The 22,603-nt window shown below is 40.2% G+C and overlaps 1 protein-coding gene across 1 annotated transcript; it reads left to right on the forward strand.

Moving 5' to 3' along the window:
• The first annotated feature begins 2,655 nt into the window (after positions 1-2,655).
• On the forward strand, positions 2,656-21,009 carry LOC137675783 (interleukin-1 receptor type 1-like). The gene is made up of 13 exons (XM_068422003.1): positions 2,656-3,042; positions 3,969-4,042; positions 4,498-4,684; positions 7,397-7,466; positions 10,359-10,602; positions 10,907-11,093; positions 12,692-12,854; positions 14,823-14,888; positions 15,442-15,562; positions 17,675-17,823; positions 18,109-18,252; positions 19,606-19,767; positions 20,264-21,009. The coding sequence occupies exons 3-13, from the start codon at positions 4,637-4,639 to the stop codon at positions 20,653-20,655; spliced, it is 1,746 nt and encodes a 581-aa protein (XP_068278104.1). The 5' UTR covers positions 2,656-3,042; positions 3,969-4,042; positions 4,498-4,636; the 3' UTR covers positions 20,656-21,009.
• The last annotated feature ends 1,594 nt before the right edge of the window (positions 21,010-22,603 follow it).

Raw genomic sequence — 22,603 nt, forward strand, 5'->3', positions numbered from 1 at the left:
TGGTCTAAATTCATCCCAGGCAACTTCCCTCCCATTCCTACCTAAGCAAATGCTCTCACTCTGATTTCCTTCTATGCATAACTCAAAAGGACTGAATTATTTATTGCAGGTTGTGGGAAGCCTATTATGCCAGAGCAAGAGCCAAGAGGAACAGCTGAAGCTAATTGCTGCTGTCACTGACTCACGTGATACCACACAGCTGTGTCCAAGCAATCAAGAGAGGTGATGCCACACACAGCAATCAAGAGATAAAACATCCCCAGACTTGAGAAGAGAGGGACTGCTAATAGTTCTGGAGCAGCAACATTCATAGCTACTGCAGCGAGATAACAACTCTGCGATGTTCCTCAGAGCAAGCAGGCATAGATTGTGATAAACCAATCAGTGCCTGAGCTCCATCCAGCCTGCATCAACATCGGGAAGCAGTCCGCGACAGCAGGTAACATTCTTCCTTCATTGGTTATATAATATTTATCATATAAATAAAGTAGATGCATGCAGCCGTCCGATGGAAAAAGGACTTCCCAGTGATACCTTATTTAGCAAATACATTTTGGAAAAATGCAATATACCAAATACTACCCTCAAGTCCAGTCTCTTCATTTGCACACAAGTAGCCTTCTATGAACACCTCCTCAGCTGCAGAAAGATAAGCCACATCATGATCATTGCTCTGCTGCAATCCACTTTCAAACGTGGCACTGATGAGTTGTGTTAGAGCCCTCCTGTGCTAATTACAACAGTCATTCTATCTTAGAGCTTTATGAGACAAAGTACTTCTGAATGTTCATGTAGATTTAAACCAAAAAAGGTAAATTCTACTGCACAAGTCTGATCAGGAGGATGTTTGGAAAACTCTTCCCTTGGCATCACCTTCATTGCTGGAGCTGGTGGTTCTTGGTCTGCTCTGAAGTGTTCCTGGGGATCACATCAAATGTTCAAGCAGACTGGGGTCAATGTCTGCTTTCCTTGGACAACCTATTTCTCTGGTCTTCTGTGCAATTTTTGTCTTGTGACTGCTATATTCTGTATATTTTTGTTGCCTCACGAAATGCAGTCATTTCAGATGATATTCCTTCAGCTTTACTGTAATGTGTTTTTTTGAAATTCTGTTTCACATCAGTCACTGAATAGTTGAATGATTGAATAGTTCTCATTTTACCTATTCATTTTGATAATGTTTTAACAACATCTTTTATACCATAAACATTTTTACCTGAGACATTTTTTCACTATTAGTGGTATTATAATGAAGATATGAGGAAAAAAAAATACCGCATGCAGCAGAACATCTAATGTGCATGTCTCGGAAAGAATTCTTCAAAAATTATTTGTTTTTTTAAATCAGTCCTTCTAGAAAAATGTAGAGCAGATCAGGGAACACCTCATTTGCCTTTATGATAATCAGATTTAAACTCATAGATGTTTGTTGGTGGTGCAAAATATCAATACGGAAACTAGCAATCTTGCATAAAAAATATTTGACCTAATGCAGTGAGTTCATAAGAAACATTTCCAAAATGAAATAGGGATATAATTGTTGATGGAAGAGAGACTAGCTAACTGCATAAATCCTGCTGTCTTTGCTGAGCCAGGAATGAATTAATTCTGTGTTTCTCCCAACAGCATAATGTCTGGAGCTGTTACAACATGCCTCCAGCCAGCACTGCATACCTTGCATTGATGGAGGACAATATATGCAGGCATAGCGGGGTGTAATCTCTCATCTTTGCTTATCTGTGGCTTATCTGTGTTGAACATGTTTCTGTTTGGTAAATACAATAGTACCAGAAAGTGGAATGAAAGAAATACCAGAAGTAGAATGAAAAATCAGGGTGGAAGGGGCAGGACGTGTCTGTATTATTCTTTGCAGTTTTTGCAGAATACTTGTAATGTGCTTAGCAAATGTGCTATGATGTATTTTTAACAATAATGAGAACATCTGCCTTGATAATGCTAAAAGGTCCATGATTGCTGCTGACTTTGGAGGAACCTAAGAATGAGCTTTCCTGAACCTTACCATCTATTTTAGTAGTTAGTCAACAAGTAAGTGACAATGCAGCCTTAAAAATGCCCATATCTGATTCTGTACTCGGAATGCTACATTTGACGAACTTCTACTTTGAAGAACCCTGACTCCAGCCATGACGTGCGAATGAAGTAGAGAATTAGGAAACACCAGAATGTAGTGAACATGCTGTTCCCAGAACAGCCACAAGCTAAGTAACCTCTAAAAAATGTCAGGGCTACTTACTAGCTGGTAAATTTGTAGGTAAAAAAAGTGGGGGCTAAATGCGACTAAACCTGTACGTTCAAGATTCAGAGCCAAGTATCTCAGTGACATGTGGCTGTCTGGGGAATTTGGACGAAGCTGTCAAAGCAGCCTGTTGAACAAGGTAGCAAATCCGTCGACGTCGCGAGATGCTCCTGCCAACAGGCTCCAGAGCCTTGCGCGGATCTTTCTCTTCCAGTGACACGGTCTCTGCAGCCAGGGAAGCCTCCAGCTGCCCGTACTACAGAAAAAAAAAAAACAAACCCGCAGTCAGTCACCCCAAAGCTTGCAATCCTTCCTCGCAGGATTTCCTGCCGGCTCCCCCCGCGCCGGCCCTGGGCGGGGGCCGAGCCCGGGCCGCGGCAGCTCAGGCAGCGGGGTCGGGCGGCGCTTGAAGAGAGGCAGCCTCCTCGCCCGGTGCCACCGCCTGCCTTTTTCAACAGAAAGTGGTTCTGTATCAAACGCCTTGTTTTCGGCAGCCTGGGTTTAATCAGCACCGCCTGCCTCCGCCGGGACACCAGCCGCACCGCGCCGGGACGGGGGAGAGGCAGCCCGGCCCTGACACGGGGCCACCTCACCGCCGCGGGGCACCCAGGTTTGCAAGCGGCAGCCGGGGGAGGGTGAGGCCTCACCGGCAGGAGCTGTGTGCGCTACGGCGCTTGGGCTGGCAGCGGTGACGAGGTCCGCAGGCCGCCCGGACTTTCTAGGAGGTGGCAGCGGGGGCCGCCTCGCTCCGCCCCCGCATGGCCGGGCCGGCAGCCGCGCAGCAGGTAGGCAGCAGCGGGGACTCACTTGGGCGCAGGCCAGTCCTGGGGGAAGCCTCCTCACCGCAGCGCCGGCCGCCCGCCCGTGAGGGGGGCAGCGGGGCTTTCCCCGCAGCGGCGCGGCCATTCCGCAGCGAGGGTGGGGGCGACTTCTGTGTCAGAGCCGGCCGGGGGGGGGTGGGGGGGCGAGGGGCCGCGCCCGCCCCTGAAAGCCGGGGGTGGCCGAGGGCGGCAGCGGGTTGGGGGCGGCGGGGAGCGGTCAGGTGTGGCGGGGACCTCTGTCCTCCGTCGGTCGTGTGACAGGGCGGTGGGCGTCAGCCAGTTTGGGATAATCGGGGGGGGGGGGGGGGAAATCTGTAGAGACGCGCCGACAGTCGTACTTTGTTCCCGTGTCCCGTTTTTGGGACTGTGAGGTGGCTCAGCCCGAGGTGGTGTCACTTGGGGAAACGGGGGGCGGGGGATAGCTGAGGAGGGGGAGGGAAGTCTGTTTTAAAAGGTCAGCGTTTTTGTCTGACAGCCGGTTTCTGAGAGAAAGGCGGGGGGGGGGCACCTTTTCTTTGAAGTGAAACCTTGGCCCCTGGGGCTGGGGGGTCTCCTGCGAGCGCACCGCGGCCGGCACACCTCGCCCGCCCGGCCGATGGTCCCTCAGCCTCCCGGGACGGCGACGGGAGCGCGGTTCCTACGCCGCTAGAGGAGCTACAGCCCCTTTCAAGTCAAGTGTTTCCGAGAATACGTAAGAATTGAAATGAAGAGTATTGAAAAATGTTTTGCTGCCTTACCTGGTGAAGGATGTCAGCGATTCACAGAAAAATGGCTATCCAGTCTCAGTGCTGTAACTACATCCCAAGGCGGGGGCTAACCCACCTCTTCAGCACCACTTAAGTATGCCTCAACACTGAAGGAGTATCTGTATTTGTTGTAATTTTTCCTAGATCAAAAGTGAGGCACTTGAGTAAGTTCCCTTGAAGAGGCATGGCGTACCTTGCAGTTAACAGAAGCGTTTAAGGTAATATGAATATATTTTTTTTTATGATTTAAAATGTTCGTGGGCTTATGTAAAAGAAATGGTGTGATACTCTGGCTTTCTGTCAGTTCTCTCAATTCTGAGAAAAGGACTGTCGCATGTTTTAATCTGTCCATGTTTTTGAATAAGACATTCAAAGAAAAAGTGCCGCAAGTGTGCAAAATTTAATAACAGCCATGATTCTTCAAAGTTCTGATGAGACTAGTTTTTTTTTTTAATTGAGTGGATCAACTTTGAAAGGACTAGAGAGCAGAGGAGGAGGTGGCTGTACCAATTTAATGACAGATTTTAATGAGAATTATACTTTACTATGCGCTATCATGGGTGCTGTAATTGCAATTCAGGTGTGTGTATCATTGAAGACCTCTTTCAGACACTTGTCTTTTTTTTTTTTTTTTTTTTTTAAATCTTAAGTTGATACAAATATTTCCTTTCAGGGTGAAACTTTACAGACATGGCGTCAGATACATGGAATTTTTTCCCCTCTGGAGAATTTTGGCAAAGATAACTCCAGCTGAACTCTGTCCTGAGTGAAAAAGCTTCACAGGTCAATTGCAGGCTCAAGATGTGGACAAAATGGCTGGGAAAAGAGAGAAATTTAGCTGTTTATCATGGCGGAATGTGGTATGAAAACCATTTGCACTTGACTCTTCAGTCATACGTTTGTTAATTTCATCATTAATTATGTGAATGCATGCACAGAGCAGAGCCTAATTTTGCTGTTGGGTATACTTTCCACAGAAATGGAAGTTTTTTTCATAGTGAAAAGTCAAATCTCCTCAGAGCAGTTCATGTGTATGGTTTTACACAGGGCTGTATATATTTGCAGGTCTTCCATGTTAGAAAAAGGGCAAGTTATAAATTTAAATAGATACAAAGAACACTGAATTTATAGAGAAGCAGGATTGTGGAAGACTTTCCTTCAGAACATGTCAAAATACTACTGCTGCATCTACTGAATCTACTGCTGTGGCAAAAAACTGCTTGAGAGAGCACGTGTGAGACTGAACACTAGACTAAAGTAATGCTGTAATGGAACAGAGCTTATGAAAGACAAGTGATTCAGAGATGTCATAAAGAAAATACCAGGTCATTAAGTGAGTCTGTTCAGTTCCATTTTCTCTTTAAATTATTTCCATTATAATATTTTCATCTTTAAAATTGAAAACTAGAGTTACTGCCTGTCACAATTAGTGAAGAAAGTTGGAGCTTTTCTACAAACATGCATAAACGCTCTCCAATGATTTTGAAGTTTTGTGTATTTCTTTTTATGCTCAGCATTCTTGTAGGGACTCATTCCTTTTTACACCTAGGCAAGAAAAGACCTGCCTGGTAATTTGAGTGGAAATTTGCAATGAGGGAGGAGGGAAGAAAAGGGGAAGAAGGAAGAAAGCAGGCACTGCGAGGAGCAGTGTGGATGACTCAATATGTGGCACACTTCTGAGTCAGTTTTGTGAAGTAAGACACAGCAGTCGGAAGTGTCATCTTTGACATCTTTGTGATCTTTTTGTAGGAATCGGTGATCAGCTAAAGATTCTTCACAACAGGATGGGGTTCTTGTGCTCATCCTTCAGTTTGGATAATTGCATTTGTCCTTTCACAGTGCTGTTAAAGCTGTGGTAGGCTGAATAGAAAAAAAGCAGTAAGGCAGCCTAAGTTAAGGAACAACTTGACAGAGGCATGCAACTAATAGATCCTTCTCCAAACACGTTAGGGATAAGAAACCTACCAAAGAGAGAGCCAATAGATCTTTCAGGTATGAAAAACCCCTATGGGATGGACTATGGGAAGATACAAACATAGCAAGGGGGAAAAAAAAAAAATGTTTTTTGCATTTGTGTTCATCTTGGAAGAGCATGGATTTCAGTGCCAGTACCTTTTCTTATTGCTAGTCTTCCATGGCAGGATTAGCCTCAATTTGAAAAGTCAGTGAAAGGCAGTTATAGAACGAAATGATCCATAACAAAACACCATGACTGGATGATATTCACTCTTGTGTTCTCTTGTTGTAAATGTCTCATTTAAAGCAGCTTTGGGATCAAAAGATCAGAAATCGATGAATCTTTTTTTTTTTTTTTTTTTTTTTTTTATCCTCCCCAAGTGATCAAAAGAGAGCCATGCAAGTAGAGGCCAGTCAGCCTGGCATCAACAGCAGACAGCTGGGTAGAAACTGCTTTAAAGAATGGAACCAGTGGAAATTAAGATAAAATATATAGGGAAGAAGTCAACAGTGACTTTTGTAAAGGGAAGTCATGGCTCTCCAATACTAGAAGACTTCTGTGTTAACACAGGATACAGGAGACATGGTTGATGCAATCTGCCTTAATTTCCAAAAGGCATTCAGCAGAGGCTGTCAATGAAGCCAGACTGCCATAATATATTTATTCTCACATGTATAAATAAGTAGGTAAAAGATAAATGCTCAATTTTTCAGGTGGAGGAAGATCACTGCTGGAGTCCTGGACAACTCTCTTCTGCTCAGCATATATTTTTAATGATCTGGACAGAGGGAAACTGTTGCAGTGGCAGAATTTGCCAACAGCACAAAGCTATTCAGGCTAGAACACAGAGGTGTTAATTGCAAAGGTGGCAGAAGGATATCATGAGAGTGAATGACTGGGTAGTAATAGCAGAAGATATTTGTTGTAGATAAATATAAAGAAAATTTAAAATGAAAACATATGTCAAAATCTTAACATCACATGCTCAGCAGCTGACTGGGTTTACCTGATTTTTAACACTCGATGAGATCTTGGGATTTTCCTACATAGGCCCATGGAAATATCGGGTCAATACTCAGTAGTACTCGAAGAACAAATAGATTGTTAGAAATTATTAGGAAAAGAAAATCATTGTTTTAGTTTATAAATCTGTAATGCACCTATGTTTTGAAGACTGTATGCAAGTTATGTTCTCCCCTCCCCTCCTCAGACAGGCTGTAGCATAACTGGAGACGGTACAGAAGAGGGTGGTAAAGATAGTGAGAAATATGAAACTGGATTCTGTCTAAGGGACAGTTAGAGAGACTAAGACTGTAGGTTGGGAAAGCAAGAACTGGGGAGAAGTGTGCTAGAGATGTAAAAAATCCTGAGTGCTTGATAAGCTGAATAGGAAATGTTCACTCATTTTTTTTTCTTCTGGTATAATAATAAGGAGCTGTCGGGTAGGACAAACCAGTAACATGCTCAAAACAAGCCAGACAATTTCTGTATTTCCTGTGTCCTGTATTGACTGTGTAATTCCCGTATTAACTGTGTAATGAGAACATTGACTTTAAATTGTGGGTAGGTTTATTTTGGAAACCACTAATTGAAAGTTTTCTTTCCATTTCTGCAGGGAAACATGACAGCAAAAACATTGTTTTCGTGTAATATCACAACAGCATTTCTGTCCTTAATTATTGCAAGTAAGTTTATTGGTGGCTATGGAAGGTCTTGTTCTGAAACTTTTTTTTTTTTCCACACAAGTAATACAAATTTTCTGTGCAAATGGCTGTAAAAGTCAAATCTATGTGCATGCCAATGAGTTCTTTTAAACAGTTCTAAAAGCAGGAACCTATAAAACATGTAAGGTGATATTTTATGTACTATCTTACCACAAAATCACAGAATCATTAGGTTGGAAGGGAACTCTTGGGATTGTCTAGTCCAACCTCCCTGCCCCACCGTTAGCTAGAGCAGGTTGCCCAGTACCGTGTCCAGCTGGATTTTGAATGTCTCCGCAAATGGAGATTCCATGACCTCTCTGAGCAACTTCTTCCAGTGCTTGATCACCCTCACAGTAAAGTCTTTTCTTGTGTTCAGATGCAATTCTTTGTGTTTCAATTTGTGCTCATTGCATCTTGTCCTGTTAGTGGGCAATACTGGCAAAAGTCCGGCTCTTTGTTCTTCATTCCCTCCCATCAGGTATTTACACACATTGATAAGAACCACCCACACACTCCCCCAGCCTTCTCTTCTCTAGGCTGAACAGTCCCTGCTCTTTCAGCCTCTCCTCATGTGAGAGATGCTCCACTCCCTTAATCATCTACTCCAGATGTGGCCTCACCAGTGCTGAGTAGAGAGGAAGGATGACCTTCCTTCACTGCTGGCAGGTCCTAATACAGCAGATTTTTGTAAAATTGCTAGGCTGCTCAGTTGCAACTGCTTGTTTCTGCCCTTCAGCCGTCAACCAACAATCCAGTTCATGTTTAAAATATTTCAAATGCTTCAAATGAGTTGCTGTCATAATCTTGTCATTCCATCTGGAATCTTGCAGCAGTGCCAGACTGTTAAAATAAAAACTTCATGAATTTCCATTCCTTGAGTTTCTAGCAAGCTGTTTGTTTGGAAATGGTTTGGTTTGGGTTTTTTTTTTGCCTATGGAGGGACAAAGCTGCAAGGTTCACCAATCCATTGGATACTCTGATTTTTGACTAAGTCAATCATAAGGAATCATATGGAAAGGTGATTATTTGGCTGCCCTCTCCCCAGCAGTAGAGAGTTCTATTGTCTGCTTAGTTATGTTTGTACCTTATAATTCTTTCCTGCTTCATGGAAATAATGGAAGGCATTGGAGGAGGGGATTTCGGAGAAACTGAGGCAGGAAGTCTGTAAAAAAAGACTGTCTTTCAGAGTATTAGCATTTAGTGGCAGAAAAAGGTTATCAGTTCTTGTGGCCACAACATTTCATAACCATCAAAGTTATTATGGGGCATTCAATACAGATATCTGAGCAATTCAGCGTTTTGATAAATAATTTGGAAAAGACTTATAGAGAAGTGGTGAGAACTGTGGGTGACATGAAATTATCCCTGGTGGTTAAAACTAATGCTGACTATGAGGAGGATATTTGGATATTGAATGGTTTAGTGATAGAATGTCAATAAGTAAAACCAAATGGATGTGTAGGGGGATGGGAGGGTCATACACATATAGCAGAAACAAGCATACTGTATGTGTGCGGTGTGAACAGTAAGTTAATAACCACTTGGGAAAAATGCTACTTTGACATCTCTGGATGCTCTCTGGAAACATTAACTCTGTTGTCAGTGGTGGTCAGAAAAGCAGAACTTTTGTGAAGAGCAGGAAGGAGAAAGCTTCGTTATGCTACTCTATAACACCATGGTGAATGTGAATCAACAGACCAGAATCTGCAGTTCTGGTCATTCCATCTCAGAAAGACTGTATCAGAAAAGATAGAGAGATGAGTGACAGTGTTGTCAGATGTGGGATGGCTTCCATATGAGAAGTCATTAAATGAGTGAGGACTCTGAGCTAAAGGAAAGAGATGACTGAGGCAAGATGTGATGTAGTTCTATAAAATCATGTAATACCATACAGTAGGCAGAGGAGGGAATGTTTATTTTGGCATTTCTCTTCACAAGAAGTACATGATACCCAGAGAAATTATAAAAGCCAATGAATAGTTTTTCATACAGAACATGAGAGAAAAGAAAGGGGCTGAAAAAAGCATTACTGTACTTGTTCTGTCCTACTCTCTTTTCTTACACAGTTTCCACTGGTGGTTATCAGAGACAGGGTTTTGGGCTAGACAGACTTGCATGACTCTATGTGGCTGTTCTTATATTCTAATGAAACAAGGAGTTTTAGATAAATAGAATACTGACTCTGGATACCAGGGTCACGTTCCTGAGTTGGCACCTTCCTTTCATACTGACAAAAAAAAATATCTCACAGTGTTGCTGTTTTTCTGTGTGAATCTCCTGGGATTCAGGGGAAAGAAAATGAGCTCATTGGTAAGCGCTTGCTTGTAATAATTCTTCTCTAAATGCTCATAAAGTGAAGGGTGAGTTAAAATTTCCATAGCAAACTTAATATTTGTGCAACAGCAACTTTAACTTCAGTGTCCTCTTAGGACATTGGGGTACTGAAGGCATCATCTGTCTTGAAGACTTTCTTCGACTACAGCTAAGTAAAGTTAACAAATAAAGACATTAAAAGTGAAATTTGTGTGTGTGTTTGTGTGTATGCACATGAAACAGACTGGAGAACTACAAGTACTCTAGTAATTTGCAGCTGAACTAAAATGTACAAATGGCAGTGCTGCAAATGAAGAGATTCTGCTGAGTGTAAAGTTTGCATTCAAAAAACAGCATTTAATTTCAGTGGAGTAACTATAGCTGTATATCACTGAGCAGTACTCTCAACTGTAAAGATAAAGGATTGTAATTGTATTTTTAGTAGATAACTTAAGAATGGAGGTGGAAATTCCAATGAACTATGTAATCAAGAAATGAGTTCACTATATCCTTTTACAGTGTTTGAGGTATTCTTTAATGTTTATCTCTTCCCTTTAGAGAAATGTGGTGCCTATGACGTGATGTTGAGGCAAAGTCTTGTGCCTGATGGGCAGCCTCTTGCTATTAAATGTTCACTGGAAAAGAGCTTGGAAAGCGGAGACTACAACTTAACATGGTATAAAGTTGGTAACCAGACAGCTGTGCCTAGAGATAAACTTTCAAGAATTCATCAGCAGAAGAATTTAATTTGGTTTCTCCCTGCAATGTTAGAAGATTCTGGAGATTATGAATGTGTTACAAGGTGAAAGTTAACAAAAAAATTACATTGCTACAGAAATGAGTTGCAAAGGGAATAACTTTTAGAAAGTAGAATTTGGGGGGGTAAGAGAAATACTAACAGAGAAGGGAGAGTGCGTTCACAAAAACTAACTTTAGGTTGGGGGAAGTAAGTCTAGTTTGTTTTTTTTTTCTAGTAGGCAAAAATAAATTATTACAGAAACTGTAAATTTCTTATCCTCTCTTTCTTCTCCGAAAAGAATACAATATATTTTTGAGTTGAAAAATATACCAAATAGGTTAATTTAATTATGTTATATTAATTGCAGGAATTTGACAAGCTGCAGGAAAATGCGTACAAAAGTAACAGTTTTTGAGAGGATTGATGGTTTATGCTTAAATGAAAAATTTGCTGTAGAGGAGGTGATATTCACATTATCATCTGCAAAGGTTGTGTGTCCACATTTGGATTATTTCAGGAATAAGAGGAATATTCAGCCTGTTCGTTGGTATAAGGTGAGAATGCTGTGTTTTGTGCTGTCTTATAATTGTCCTTTATATAAAATACTGTCACGGTTTTAAAGCTGGGCCAGCTATTAAACCTATGGCAGATGCCCTCTGTTATTCCCCCCCCTCCCCCGAAAGGGAAAGGGAAAGGGAAAAGGGAGAGAGACTTCCGGGTTGGAAAGTTAAAACAGTTTTAATAAACTATAATAATGAAAAAGAGTATAATAATAATAATAATAATAGAAATAATCAAATATATACAAATATATATATACAAAACCAAGATTGAGCTCCCCTGAAGTCAGCCACGTCACCACCGGCACTGCAGGGCAGGCTCCGGGAAGGCCCAGGCTGGGCCTAGCGACGGTCGAGAGCTGGATTCAGGAACACACGGATCGGGATCGGGGGCAGCAGGAAAACAGACGGAGTCCTCCTTGGACACCGGCCACAGCAGAAAGAGAGCGAGACCCTCGTGATCCCCCCGCTTTATACTGAGAATGACGTGTATGGGATGGAATACCCTCGTTGGTCAGTTTTGGGTTACCTGCCCTGTCTGCTCCCCGCTGCAGCTGCGACCCCCCTTTGGCTCTTCACTTGTAAGCAGTGAGGAATTCAGCAGTGACCTTGGTTTCTCTAAGAATAAGTACAGCAAGAGCCTTACTGCACAACATCCCTACCGGTGCCTCAGTGATAACTACAAACTTCGAGCGTTATCAGTCCTGGAAGCAGACACTGTCCGCAAAAACATGCAGTTAGTTTCAGAAAGTGCAGTTACTTAGAGGAGACTTAGCTGAAAGTAAAAATCACTGAAAGGAAAATCGGCCTGGTTTAGGCCAAACCAGGACAAATACAAATCACTGATGTCTGCGAATTTTAAGAGAAAAACGAAAGATTGTTTGTAAATGGGAGAAAAATGCTTTTACAAAAAATTTGAAGAGGATTAAGACTTTTTATCTTTTCAAGGTGTATACAGGTTTTTTGATTAACAAGGTAGAGATTCAGCTTAGATGTAAGAGACATCATCCACGTATCCACCAGGTGGCATCTGTTTACCGGCCAGCGAGACACACAGTCATGAATTTCTTTTGCGCAGAAAGTTTTAGTATGTCATTTGTGAGAGATGGCGTATCCGTTATGTGCTCAATATTGTTCCATTAAATAAATGCCATTTCATATTGTTTATGCTTATTTAAAGGCTTTTTCCGTTACAAGAACATAGTGCCTTCTGCAGCATTCCTGCCTCATGCCCACGCAGTCCATATGGTACCAAGAGTATTTAAGTACTTAAAAAAATTAAGTCTAATTATTGAGTGATTCTTCTTTAATGAATACTTTTCCAAATCCTGACACTTGCATTTCATTTTCTTATTTCTCTAATATTGAAAGTTGTTTTCTATAGGAAATGAACTGGGGTATCTTTGAATTAAAAACTCAGAGCCAAAATGAAGTATGTTTTGTTTTTTATTCCACTACCCTCCCTCTTCCTCAGCCTCTGCAAGGCATCTATCCTTGTGCTGTGGTCCATTGAATGTTCAGATTGCATTAATGAGAGACAAACCATGGAAAGAGAGCGATACAAATTAACAGAATTGTCTACACATGTTTAGGACTGCCAGCTGCTGGAAGGGAAAAGGTTTGGCTTCTCAAACAGTGATCTTATAATTTTCAATGTGACGGTGCATGATCAAGGAAACTATACATGTGAAACAACATATACCTACAATGGAAAACAATATAACATTTCACGAGACATCAGTCTGATTGTAGAAGGTAAGTAGATAATTTCATTGTGTTTGTGTTCATAACAATGACTCCAAATTTTTGTCCAAGTTTCTAAAGCCTGGAGCTGAAAGACCCAATTTGTGGATAGACATGCTTAGGGCTACTAGTTTTTGCCTAAATAGAAAGGAAAGAAATGCTGACTGAGAGTTTATATATTTTTGTCTGTTGTTGCCACTGTGTTGAAGATTTGTTCCCCTGTTCAAAGTTGCAGTATGTCAAAGCTTTGCTGCCCAGACCAGCTGCCAAGGTCCCTGAACAGGTGCCCTGTAAGGCTTGGTAGACATAATACTTTCTGCTGTAGCTGCACTCTCTATCCTGCCCATCTTACTTCTCTCTCTTTTATGTTATCCTCTTGATGCAAGAATAATGAATTAACCGGCCCAAATTATAGCAGTATCTCGACTCTTGTGTCCCCTGTTTCCTTCAAACCTTTGTCTCTTCTGTTTTTGGTTTTAAGCTCTTCAGCACAAGAACTGCTGATCTCGTGATATTGTGTGTCTAGCTCAGTAGACCCTGATTTATATCGGGGGGCCACCAGAACAACAAAAAAAATATAAGAGAAGGCCTAGCTGTAAAATGTGAACTCCTTTGTTAGCACAGCATTATGAGATTGATACTGGATCACTGAAAAGGCTGTGCTATATCAAGGTATGAAATGCAATACTGTTTTTACAGTTCAGCTGATGAAAGACATTTTCAGGTTTATTAATAGGTTGCATTACAGTCTCTTTTTGTGCTTGCCTGTTTTATCTGTGTGTGTATATATATGCATACATATGTATGTAGATATATGAATAGTTGTCATATTTGTATAATGTCATATGTATATAATGTGGATAAACAGAATATGAGGAACATAAGGTCAGATCAGATGAAATGATCATTCTGATCTTAAAATCTCTCCCTAGAACTTCTCTCTTAGTGTAATTTCAGCTCCCACTACTCAGTAGAAGCAAAATCATATCACTCCTTTGCCTTAAATGACTGAAGGCAGCTCAGTTGTTTTTAAAAACTCCAGCTGAGCAAGTCTACACTAAAATGGGTGATTTGGGGTTCAAACAGTAGTGCAGACCCAGTTTTCAGAAGCAGAAGGGAAGGATATTATCTGGGACAATCCTGTGTGCTTCTCTAGGGGGCTCAAATGAACTGCTTTATGATTTCTTTTTGTTAATTTGTGCTCTTGGAGAAACTTCCTTGAACTTTGAATATCTGATAAGAAATGTTCTAAAATGTCCTACACCTGTATCAGACAGCTGTAAATGGTAGTTCAGTGGGGGACTCTCCAAGCTGGGATTCATTTAGCCATACTGAGATGTTTCTAGTGTAGAAGTCTAGATCTCCACCTGTTTATTACTCTCCCTTTGTAACCTGTAGAGAGAAAGAAGCTTTCCAGAGTGTCATGTGTCTAGTCTTAATGTAAACATCTAAAAGGGTCGCTGGTGCTGTACTTCCTTATAGATAGTGCTGTGGGGAGAATTGTAAGGCCTTTAACTAGAGTACAGAAATTAAATTTCCCCTTTATAATAGTAAAAGTCTGAAATAGATTAATTGCACTCTGAAAGTATTTTGCTCCAGTTTGTATCTGTGGGTTGCTGGGTGACAGGCTATTCAGACTGTAGAAGGGTAATACTGTAGATATTTCCCCATACCCTTCTCAGCACCTGTGCATGCAATATTAAAGCATTTTTATGCCATGGAAGAGCCAGTCTAACATGAGTGTGTGGAGGTTTGTGGCACTACATTTTGGAAGAGGTGGGGTGAAGAATAGTTAAGCTTAAGTCAGAAGTAACGACTACCTGAGCTATGATACTTTCAGTATTGAATGATGTCTGTTACAAAATCACTGACAACCTTGTCCATAGGACAGGGGTTTTTTAGTTGTACTTGGGTTATAGAGCATAGTACAGCCTGCAACTGCCCCAGGTTTTCTGAAAGCACTTTCTTTCTTTTGGTTAGTGAGCCCACCAAAAAAGCCCCCAGAAATATCTTATCCAAGAAACAACTCCATTGAAGTGGAACTTGGTAAGTACTTTTCTCTACAAGAAAATATGATTTTGTATCCTAGTGAAAATTTATACTTGAGGAGTGCCATATTCTGTGTTTTTTTGTTTATTTTTTTGATGAAAACTAGTTCAGTGACCAGTTCAGTTTCTCTATGTTGATCTCCTGAAGGAGGAGTGTTTGGGGGTGAGAGGGAAAGAGACAAGGCATATTGCTTACAAAGTCCTTCGGAAATTTCACAGATGTGAAGAAAATTGTAGGGAACCCAAGTCATTCTCTGTCACATCTGTTGCTTTCCATCACTCTGGAAGAGATTCGAAGAACAGATACATCTTTGAATCTGCAGGGAAAGTGATGTCCCAGTGAGAGGCATCTTCCTGGATTTAGCCTCTTCCATCCTACCAGTCTCTTTCTGAACCTGGAGATCACTGATATAGACCCTCTGTTAGAGTAACTTTCTGAAAGGGTGTGGGACCATCCTTAGCTGGTCTGTGTGGGCGTCTGTGAACAGAATTGTATAGACTTTAATCAGATTATGGAAATTAACTTTTCACTTTATAACACAATTTTATAGGCTCACAGGTTACAGTGGATTGCAATACAACAGGTGCTGATGGGTATGAGGTGTTTTGGACAGGCAACGGTGTGTATATTGGTGTATTGTATGTGAGCAGAATTTTTGCAATTCCCTATGAGTAAGTATATTTTCAGATTAGAAAATACAATGTTGGCAATCAAAGCAGAACTTTCTCCATTTGACACTGGAATATTTAGCAGCATTTTTTACTTGCTTAAATAGCTTCCTTTTTAAAAATGCTTGCCTCCTGCAATTCACTTTCTGCTTTGAAGTAGAAACTTGAAACATAGTAGGCACACAGACTTCACATGTGATTGTGCTCTTTTTGGTCATTGTAAAAATCTGTCTTAATTTCCAACCTTGGGAAAAGGTGTTTTGTAGACTTACAGTCTCATAATTGTAATACAGTTTCTATTGAGCAGGCTCTGGCCTGGCAGAGACCTCTTTCTGTTGGATCAAGCATGTCCAGGCACATAATCTCCAGACTGCCTCTTTCTTCTGCATTCTCTTTTCCCTTCACATCTGCAACTCAGAAAGGCTGCAAGGGGTCAAACCTGTGCTTTACAGGAGAAATTTAGACTTTCTGGTTTAAGAGCCTTGAGTTAGAGAAGTGTAACTGAGATCAGCTGCAGAGCTAATGGAAGACTTGGTTGAGGACATTTGTACTGAAGTTTAGTGGGGTGGGAGGAGAAAAGGGATACAGATTTCCAGTGATGAGTTGAGGTTTGCGAGGAAAACGGACTGAGTAAAGCATGAGAAGGGCAACTAGGAGATAGGGTGAGGGTGAAAAGTAGGTTAAATGGAGTTAGGAGGGAAGAAATTAGACCTGACTTGAAAAAGCAACTAAAATTGGAGCAGAAGGCAATCTGAAAGTTTCTTAGGTATGACAGGTTGGGAACTAAAATTTGCAGGTTTTTTGTTAGCCCTCATCTCATGGAGGTCCTATGAAGAAAAAATTTGATCATTTTTGTAAATTCTCAAGCAGTATCTATGAGTGAGAAACTGATGAAGAAATGAGAATATCTTCAAAGTAAGGATATGATTGTGAGAAGTAAGTCCTCATCATAAAACAGGAGGGGGAAATAAAATGCTGAATTCTTTGAGCATTCACCAAGAGAAAATCCTATATGAAAGTAATATATAGTACTGTCATAAAGAATTGTAATGCCATAAATAATTGGGCCATAATGCAGAGGCACACAGTCACTAAATTGATATAATAAAAGCAACATTGTTTTGTGTACTTCCTAGCACTTAAGTGGTCATCTTTGCAACCATTAGTCATTTGCATTAGTGTTGTTGGTTCATTCATTCCTTGTTACAGTGTTCAAGTTACTGTAACTTTTTGTTCAGAAAGTGATTTGTGTGGTCCTGTATATGCCCTTTTTGATGTATTTCAAGCTTTTATTTTTTCATTTTAAATGGTAACTAGAATACGTTTTCACGAAAGAACAGTTCTTGGCTAAGTAGACTAGTTAGTTAATTTTGCATTTGAGATCTATTGTTAACAAGGTAGTGATATCCCTCATTTTGCTGGTGGTTAAAAAGTTGTTTAGTTCACACATCAGTCACACATTACGATACACATGACTAACTGAATGTGCAGCATAGTGAGCATTTTTGTGCCCTTGTACAATGTATGAGGGATAATCTGTGTCTCTTAATAGTGCAGCCTGATACTTTAGCTGTTACAAGTCTGTTCTGATCCATGGGGTGAAGCAGCAGTGTAGACTCCACTCCCTGCAGCTGGAATCACACTGTGAGTTGGTGTTGTCTGCTGTGGGTCACCACCTTCGACGTCCTCCCTGTCCCAGAGCTGCTCACCGCAAGATGACGCCCTTGTGCCACGGCCTCCTTCTGTGTCATATCACATTGTGGAATTTCTCTCTCTCCACTTACTCTTAGAGGGGCTGGGAAGCCCGTAACAAGGGTTTGCTTAGGTTTGTAAGGTATATTTTTGTACTTCAGCCTATAGAAACCTTATATTCCTTTAGGGAAACACAGCTCCAGATAGGATAATGTCTTGATGTTTTCCAACATCTATGCTAAATGTCAGTAAGGGGCCTGACTGTTGTTTGGGTTTCCTTCATATAATGTAATTCCTATACATTTTGAAGTGTGGTTGACATTTGCAGATGGAAACAACCATTGTTGTGCTGCAGCTGTTAGTGATGAAGCCATTCCAGAAAGGGCTGTGGTTTTATGGCTCCCTTTGTTGCCTTTTGGATAGGGAAGAAACTTCTTATGATGGACGCCCTGTGCATTCTGTGAAGCTAATAATTTCAGAAGTGAATAGTGAAGATTATGAACAACCATTTGTCTGTCAAGCTTCAAATGCCTTTGGGCAGGTTGCATCGTATATTATATTAAAACACAGAGGTAAGAAATACCGTTCTTTTTGAGGCCTGTGTTTGTCTTGACTTCCCCAGAAGGGGTTTTGGTACTAAATGCACATATATCATGTTGATAGAAGACAGATGGATTACAGTTTGCTGTACGTATGCATAGGGGAGAAGTCACTGTAGTACTGTATTTATCATTATTAAAATAATAGGCAGATGGAAGTGTAAAATATGATACTCAAATTTGTATTACATTTGTGTGAAAGATCAGATTTGGACAAATTCAACATTTAAAAAACAATCTTCCTATATTTTTTTGCAGTTCCTGATATACGAAGATGGCTGACTGGAGCGGTTGTCTCTTTGTTACTTTTAACATTTATTACTTTAATAATGTACAAGATTTTCAAGATTGACTTGGTGCTTTGGTACCGTAATTCTGTCTGTGCCTTTGCAAGCAAGGAAGGTATGTGAGTGTGACCAAGTATGTGTGTAGCTAGCCTATTGACTTGTTCACTTGCCATTACTTCTAAGCAATAATGTGATTGTTTAGTAGAATGGATGTGGAATTTCCCTGAGGAATTTTCAGATACGCATGAAGACATTTTTTTGGGTATTTTTCTCAGTCATATGGGTAAAATACATAATAATATTGCAGGCAGTCATGGTGAGAGAGGTCAAAAAGCATGTTTTCTCCAGATTAGCGTGTTGCTTTTTGCTTTTCTGTGAAGTAGTTTCTTTACATGTAGATTTATGGTCACTCTGATAATGATCAATAGGTGTCAGCAGAGCTACGTCCTGTAAACTAGCTGTTTAAAGAAGTGTGTTAAATATTTATATTGAAAATCAGACTCTCATTTTCTCAGAGATAAATTCTGTTGGGTTTTTGTTTTTTTTGCGACTTCTTTCTTTTACCCAACACTTTCCTTCTAAATTCTGTCAATTATGATGTTTACATGCCAAAGAGAAAATATGCTACTAGTTCTCTATTCTGTGATTCTTGTGTTTCACAGGTGTGAAAAAATTGGAGTAAGTGCAACATTATAGATATTTTGTTTGCCAGCCCTCAGAATTAGAGTGTCTGAAGTTCCCCATAGTTTGAAAGTAAATGGATTACGTGCATTGAGATAGTTAACATTTACTCGTGGCTGTTCTAAGCGTTTTCACAGAAAAATAATTTCAACTTCTGGTTAAAAGTTTATTTTTCCCAGAACACTTTAATAGAGTTCTAATGAAAAAAAAAAAATCGAAGAAACTGTATTTTCTAGCTTGTTGAGCTAAATTTAATTTGTTGAGTTAAATCTTATTTTGGTTTGGTTTTTTGCATCCTGTTTATTACGCAATTCTAACTCTCAAAACCTCAGCTGCCTTCTGGCCTTTTCTTCTACCTGCCTTTTCCTCACCTAATTATTACAAGAAAGAGCTGCCATTTTCCACCCTCTCTCGTGGTTAGTCAGAAGGGGAGATAACTGCTGTTGAGTTTGTTTCAGGAGAGGTGGTGAAGAAAGTCCTGCAAGGGGACACTATCTTAATGTCTTGGCACCTCTGGGGTTGGGGGCTTCTTCCTGGAGGTCCCAGGTCCTGCATCCAGCTCACTTGCTGGCACATCGGTCCCTATGATGGGAAAAGAGGTCAGGTTCTGTGGCTGAGCATCTTTCTTTTGATTTGTAGAGCATTTTAGTGCTTTGATGTTATTATGTCAGATAGGTGAATCAGCCCCCCCATTACTGTTTTTAAACAGTCCAAAATGAAACCTTGCAATAAAGCCATGTTGCTGGTTTTTAGGGTTTTTTAATATAAACATTTGTATTTGTTTTAGATGGGAAAATCTATGATGCATATGTCCTGTACGCAAAAAGCAGTGGAGGCAGAAGCTTTTATCGTCTGGAAACCTTTGTTCGTAGAATACTCCCTGACGTTTTAGAACAACAATGTGGATATAATCTCTTTATATTAGGAAGGGATGATTTACCAGGAGAAGGTATGCTTTAATTAGTAGAGTTGACAAATTGTCTTTTGACACATTGTTCTCGGGTTAGAAAATGATATATACAATTAAAAACCATCTATTTTTGGAAAACAAAGCTCTATTTGTTTATTTTTAATGGATAATTTGTCCATTTGTTCATGGGCATTTTTTTTTATTTAAATTTTTTTTGTTTCTTACGAAAAATTCTCTTCTGATGTTATGAGGGTCTGCACTTTTCTTTTTAGTGATGAACAAATGAGGATTCAGCAGCATTAATAATATTGTTGAGGTTCTTTGAATGATATCTGCTCCTGGGGACTGAAGAAAACAATTTTTATCAGGAATTTCATGCAATAGATCATGAATCATGAATGGCAGTTGGGAGATCTTAAACCTACCAGTCCTCTGAGCTAGCCACTGCTCCATATACATGCAATTTTAAAATTAAGAAATATTTTACATCAGTTGTAAAGTTTTTATGCAAACTTTGTTCCTTCATTACTTACAGCTGTTGTCAGTGTTGCTGATGAAACCCTTAAGCAAAGCAGAAGACTGATGATTATTTTGGGATCAGAAACATCTAGTTGCTGCCTGTTAGAAGACACCTCTGAACAACAACTAGCTATGTATAATGCTCTCATTCGTGATGGGATTCAAGTGATTCTTATAGAAATGGATGAAATACAGGACTACACAAGCATGCCAGAATCAATCAAATACATTAAGCAAAAACATGGTGCTATCCAATGGAAAGGGGACTTCTCAGAGAAATCTTGTTCAGCAAATACAAGATTCTGGAAAAATGTGCGCTATCATATGCCATCCAGGAAGAAGGTATCTTATTCTGAAGTGTATTTGTTGCCCTTAACGTTGGACAATTCTGCAACAAAGGGAAGTTAAGATGCACTTACTAAAATGAGACTGGGAAGGTAATTCTGAAATGTGTTTTTTTTTAACACAAATTATTTTTATTACAAAGTAGATGTTTTCTTCAAGGAGCAAAAGCTAGTCATCCCTACCCCAAATTACACCCTAAAAGAAAAACTCTGTGCAACTTTATTTCTGTTCTGGGTTTAGAATAGTGACACAATTTGTTGTGTTAGTCTCACATAAATATGAGAAGTAAACGTTGCTGATGGTGGTAGACTATTAAAAAGTCACAGTCCACTTAAATGTTAATATCCACTGAATAAGCAGCTGTGAAGTCCATTTTTTAAAGTTGAAGCTACAGTTGATAAATTAAAAATCTGTTTCTGTTGTCAGCATTTGCCTAGTCATTCTGTTCCTCTTCTTGTTGCCTCTCTGTGATTGTCTGACTTCCTCATTACTGCAAGAATCTGCACTGTGCAAGCCTTGGTGTTCCCTCCTGAACAACATGCATTATCCTTGCTTCTTGAAGCGGTTGCGGAAATACATGACATAGCAGGTATATTTAAAACTCCTCACAACACTAAATGTATTTCAGCTGAACAGTTGATACCAACTATGTTCAACAAATGGGATGGGATCCGTGGCTTTATAGACATTTGTTGAATAATTCTGTGCTGTCTGGTCTATGGGGTGTTTTTAAACTTAAGTCTCCTGAAATGGTCAGGAAACTGAAAATATTTCAGATTTCTTGCAAACTGGAAACTTTTTACACTGTGTTGCTACTCTGGAAACCAGGTGTTCTCATTCCATGTCTCACCTGTGCTAACTACAAGCACAGAAATTCACTGAGAATCTGTCAAAGGACTGTGCTTGGGCTGGGTATCCTGGAGAGAGTAGAAAATGGCTAGTTCTGAAACATGACCAGGTGCTAATGGCAAGAAATAACATCTTGTCCACTGATGAAAGAAAAAATTAGAGGCATGTGGCTGTATCAGCCTGCTTGGGAGTAGCTTGGTATTTCTGGACCCCAATCCATTGTCCTGTGTGTATCACCATGAGAAAATGACATGCTGGTTTCTTTTCAAGGTGGTCTGAAGTGGCAAGAGTTTTTACTCTTCAGCCTTGAAAAGCATCATCTGATCACAGAATTGAATTCTGCCTGCTTTTTCTGTTCTTTTCTGAAGTTAAGTGTGTTCTTACGTTATTTTATTGCCAAGATAGTATCTGTCACTGAATTCCTTTTAGCTGGTTTTCAGAAGTGTGTATGCTGCAGAATATACTCTTCGTTAGGCTATATTGATGGGAGAGAAAACAAGGTCCAGGAGTGGAACATATGTTTAAAGTGAAAGGTTTGGAATTGCATTTCATAGTATCTTTTTCTTTGAGAAGGTCTAGCAATACTCCTTATGAGCAGTGTCTCATTCTCCTGGCTGTGGGGTTCACAGCTGTGTAATTTTCCACAGCCTTCACTGACTAGAGACTTCTCCTGAGATATCACCGTGAAAACCGAGAACAGGATAGATCCATCAGATGAGGTACTATTGTTCTAGTAGATGTTGAATTGGTCTTCTTTGGAAATATGTAATGTTTAGGCTGGAACCTTTAGAAAATAAGTTTGGGAACCTAGAGAGTTTAGATAATCATTATTGTAAAATTTTTACATTGTGTTTAGACTTAGACTTGCTCAGAAAAGTGATGAAAACTACACTCCGCTTCAAATTTTTTTTCCACTTGTGTTTAGAAACAGAACCCTCTTATTTTCATGTAGAATGAGAGAAATAATAAGGAAAAGATGTTGAAACTGTGGTAGATTTTTTTTCAACTTCCTAATTTCGTATGCTTTGAAATGAAAAAAAAACCCCAATGACTCTAGGATTTGCAGTACTACAGACAAGTACATTGATTTGCATGGAGTTGTGCTGGTATTTTTTCTTTCTCCTGCGAATGTGTCGTTATGATTTCTGGCCACTTTTTCATA

Source organism: Nyctibius grandis, chromosome 2, assembly GCF_013368605.1.
Source record: "Nyctibius grandis isolate bNycGra1 chromosome 2, bNycGra1.pri, whole genome shotgun sequence".
NCBI classification, from domain to species: Eukaryota; Metazoa; Chordata; class Aves; order Nyctibiiformes; family Nyctibiidae; genus Nyctibius; species Nyctibius grandis.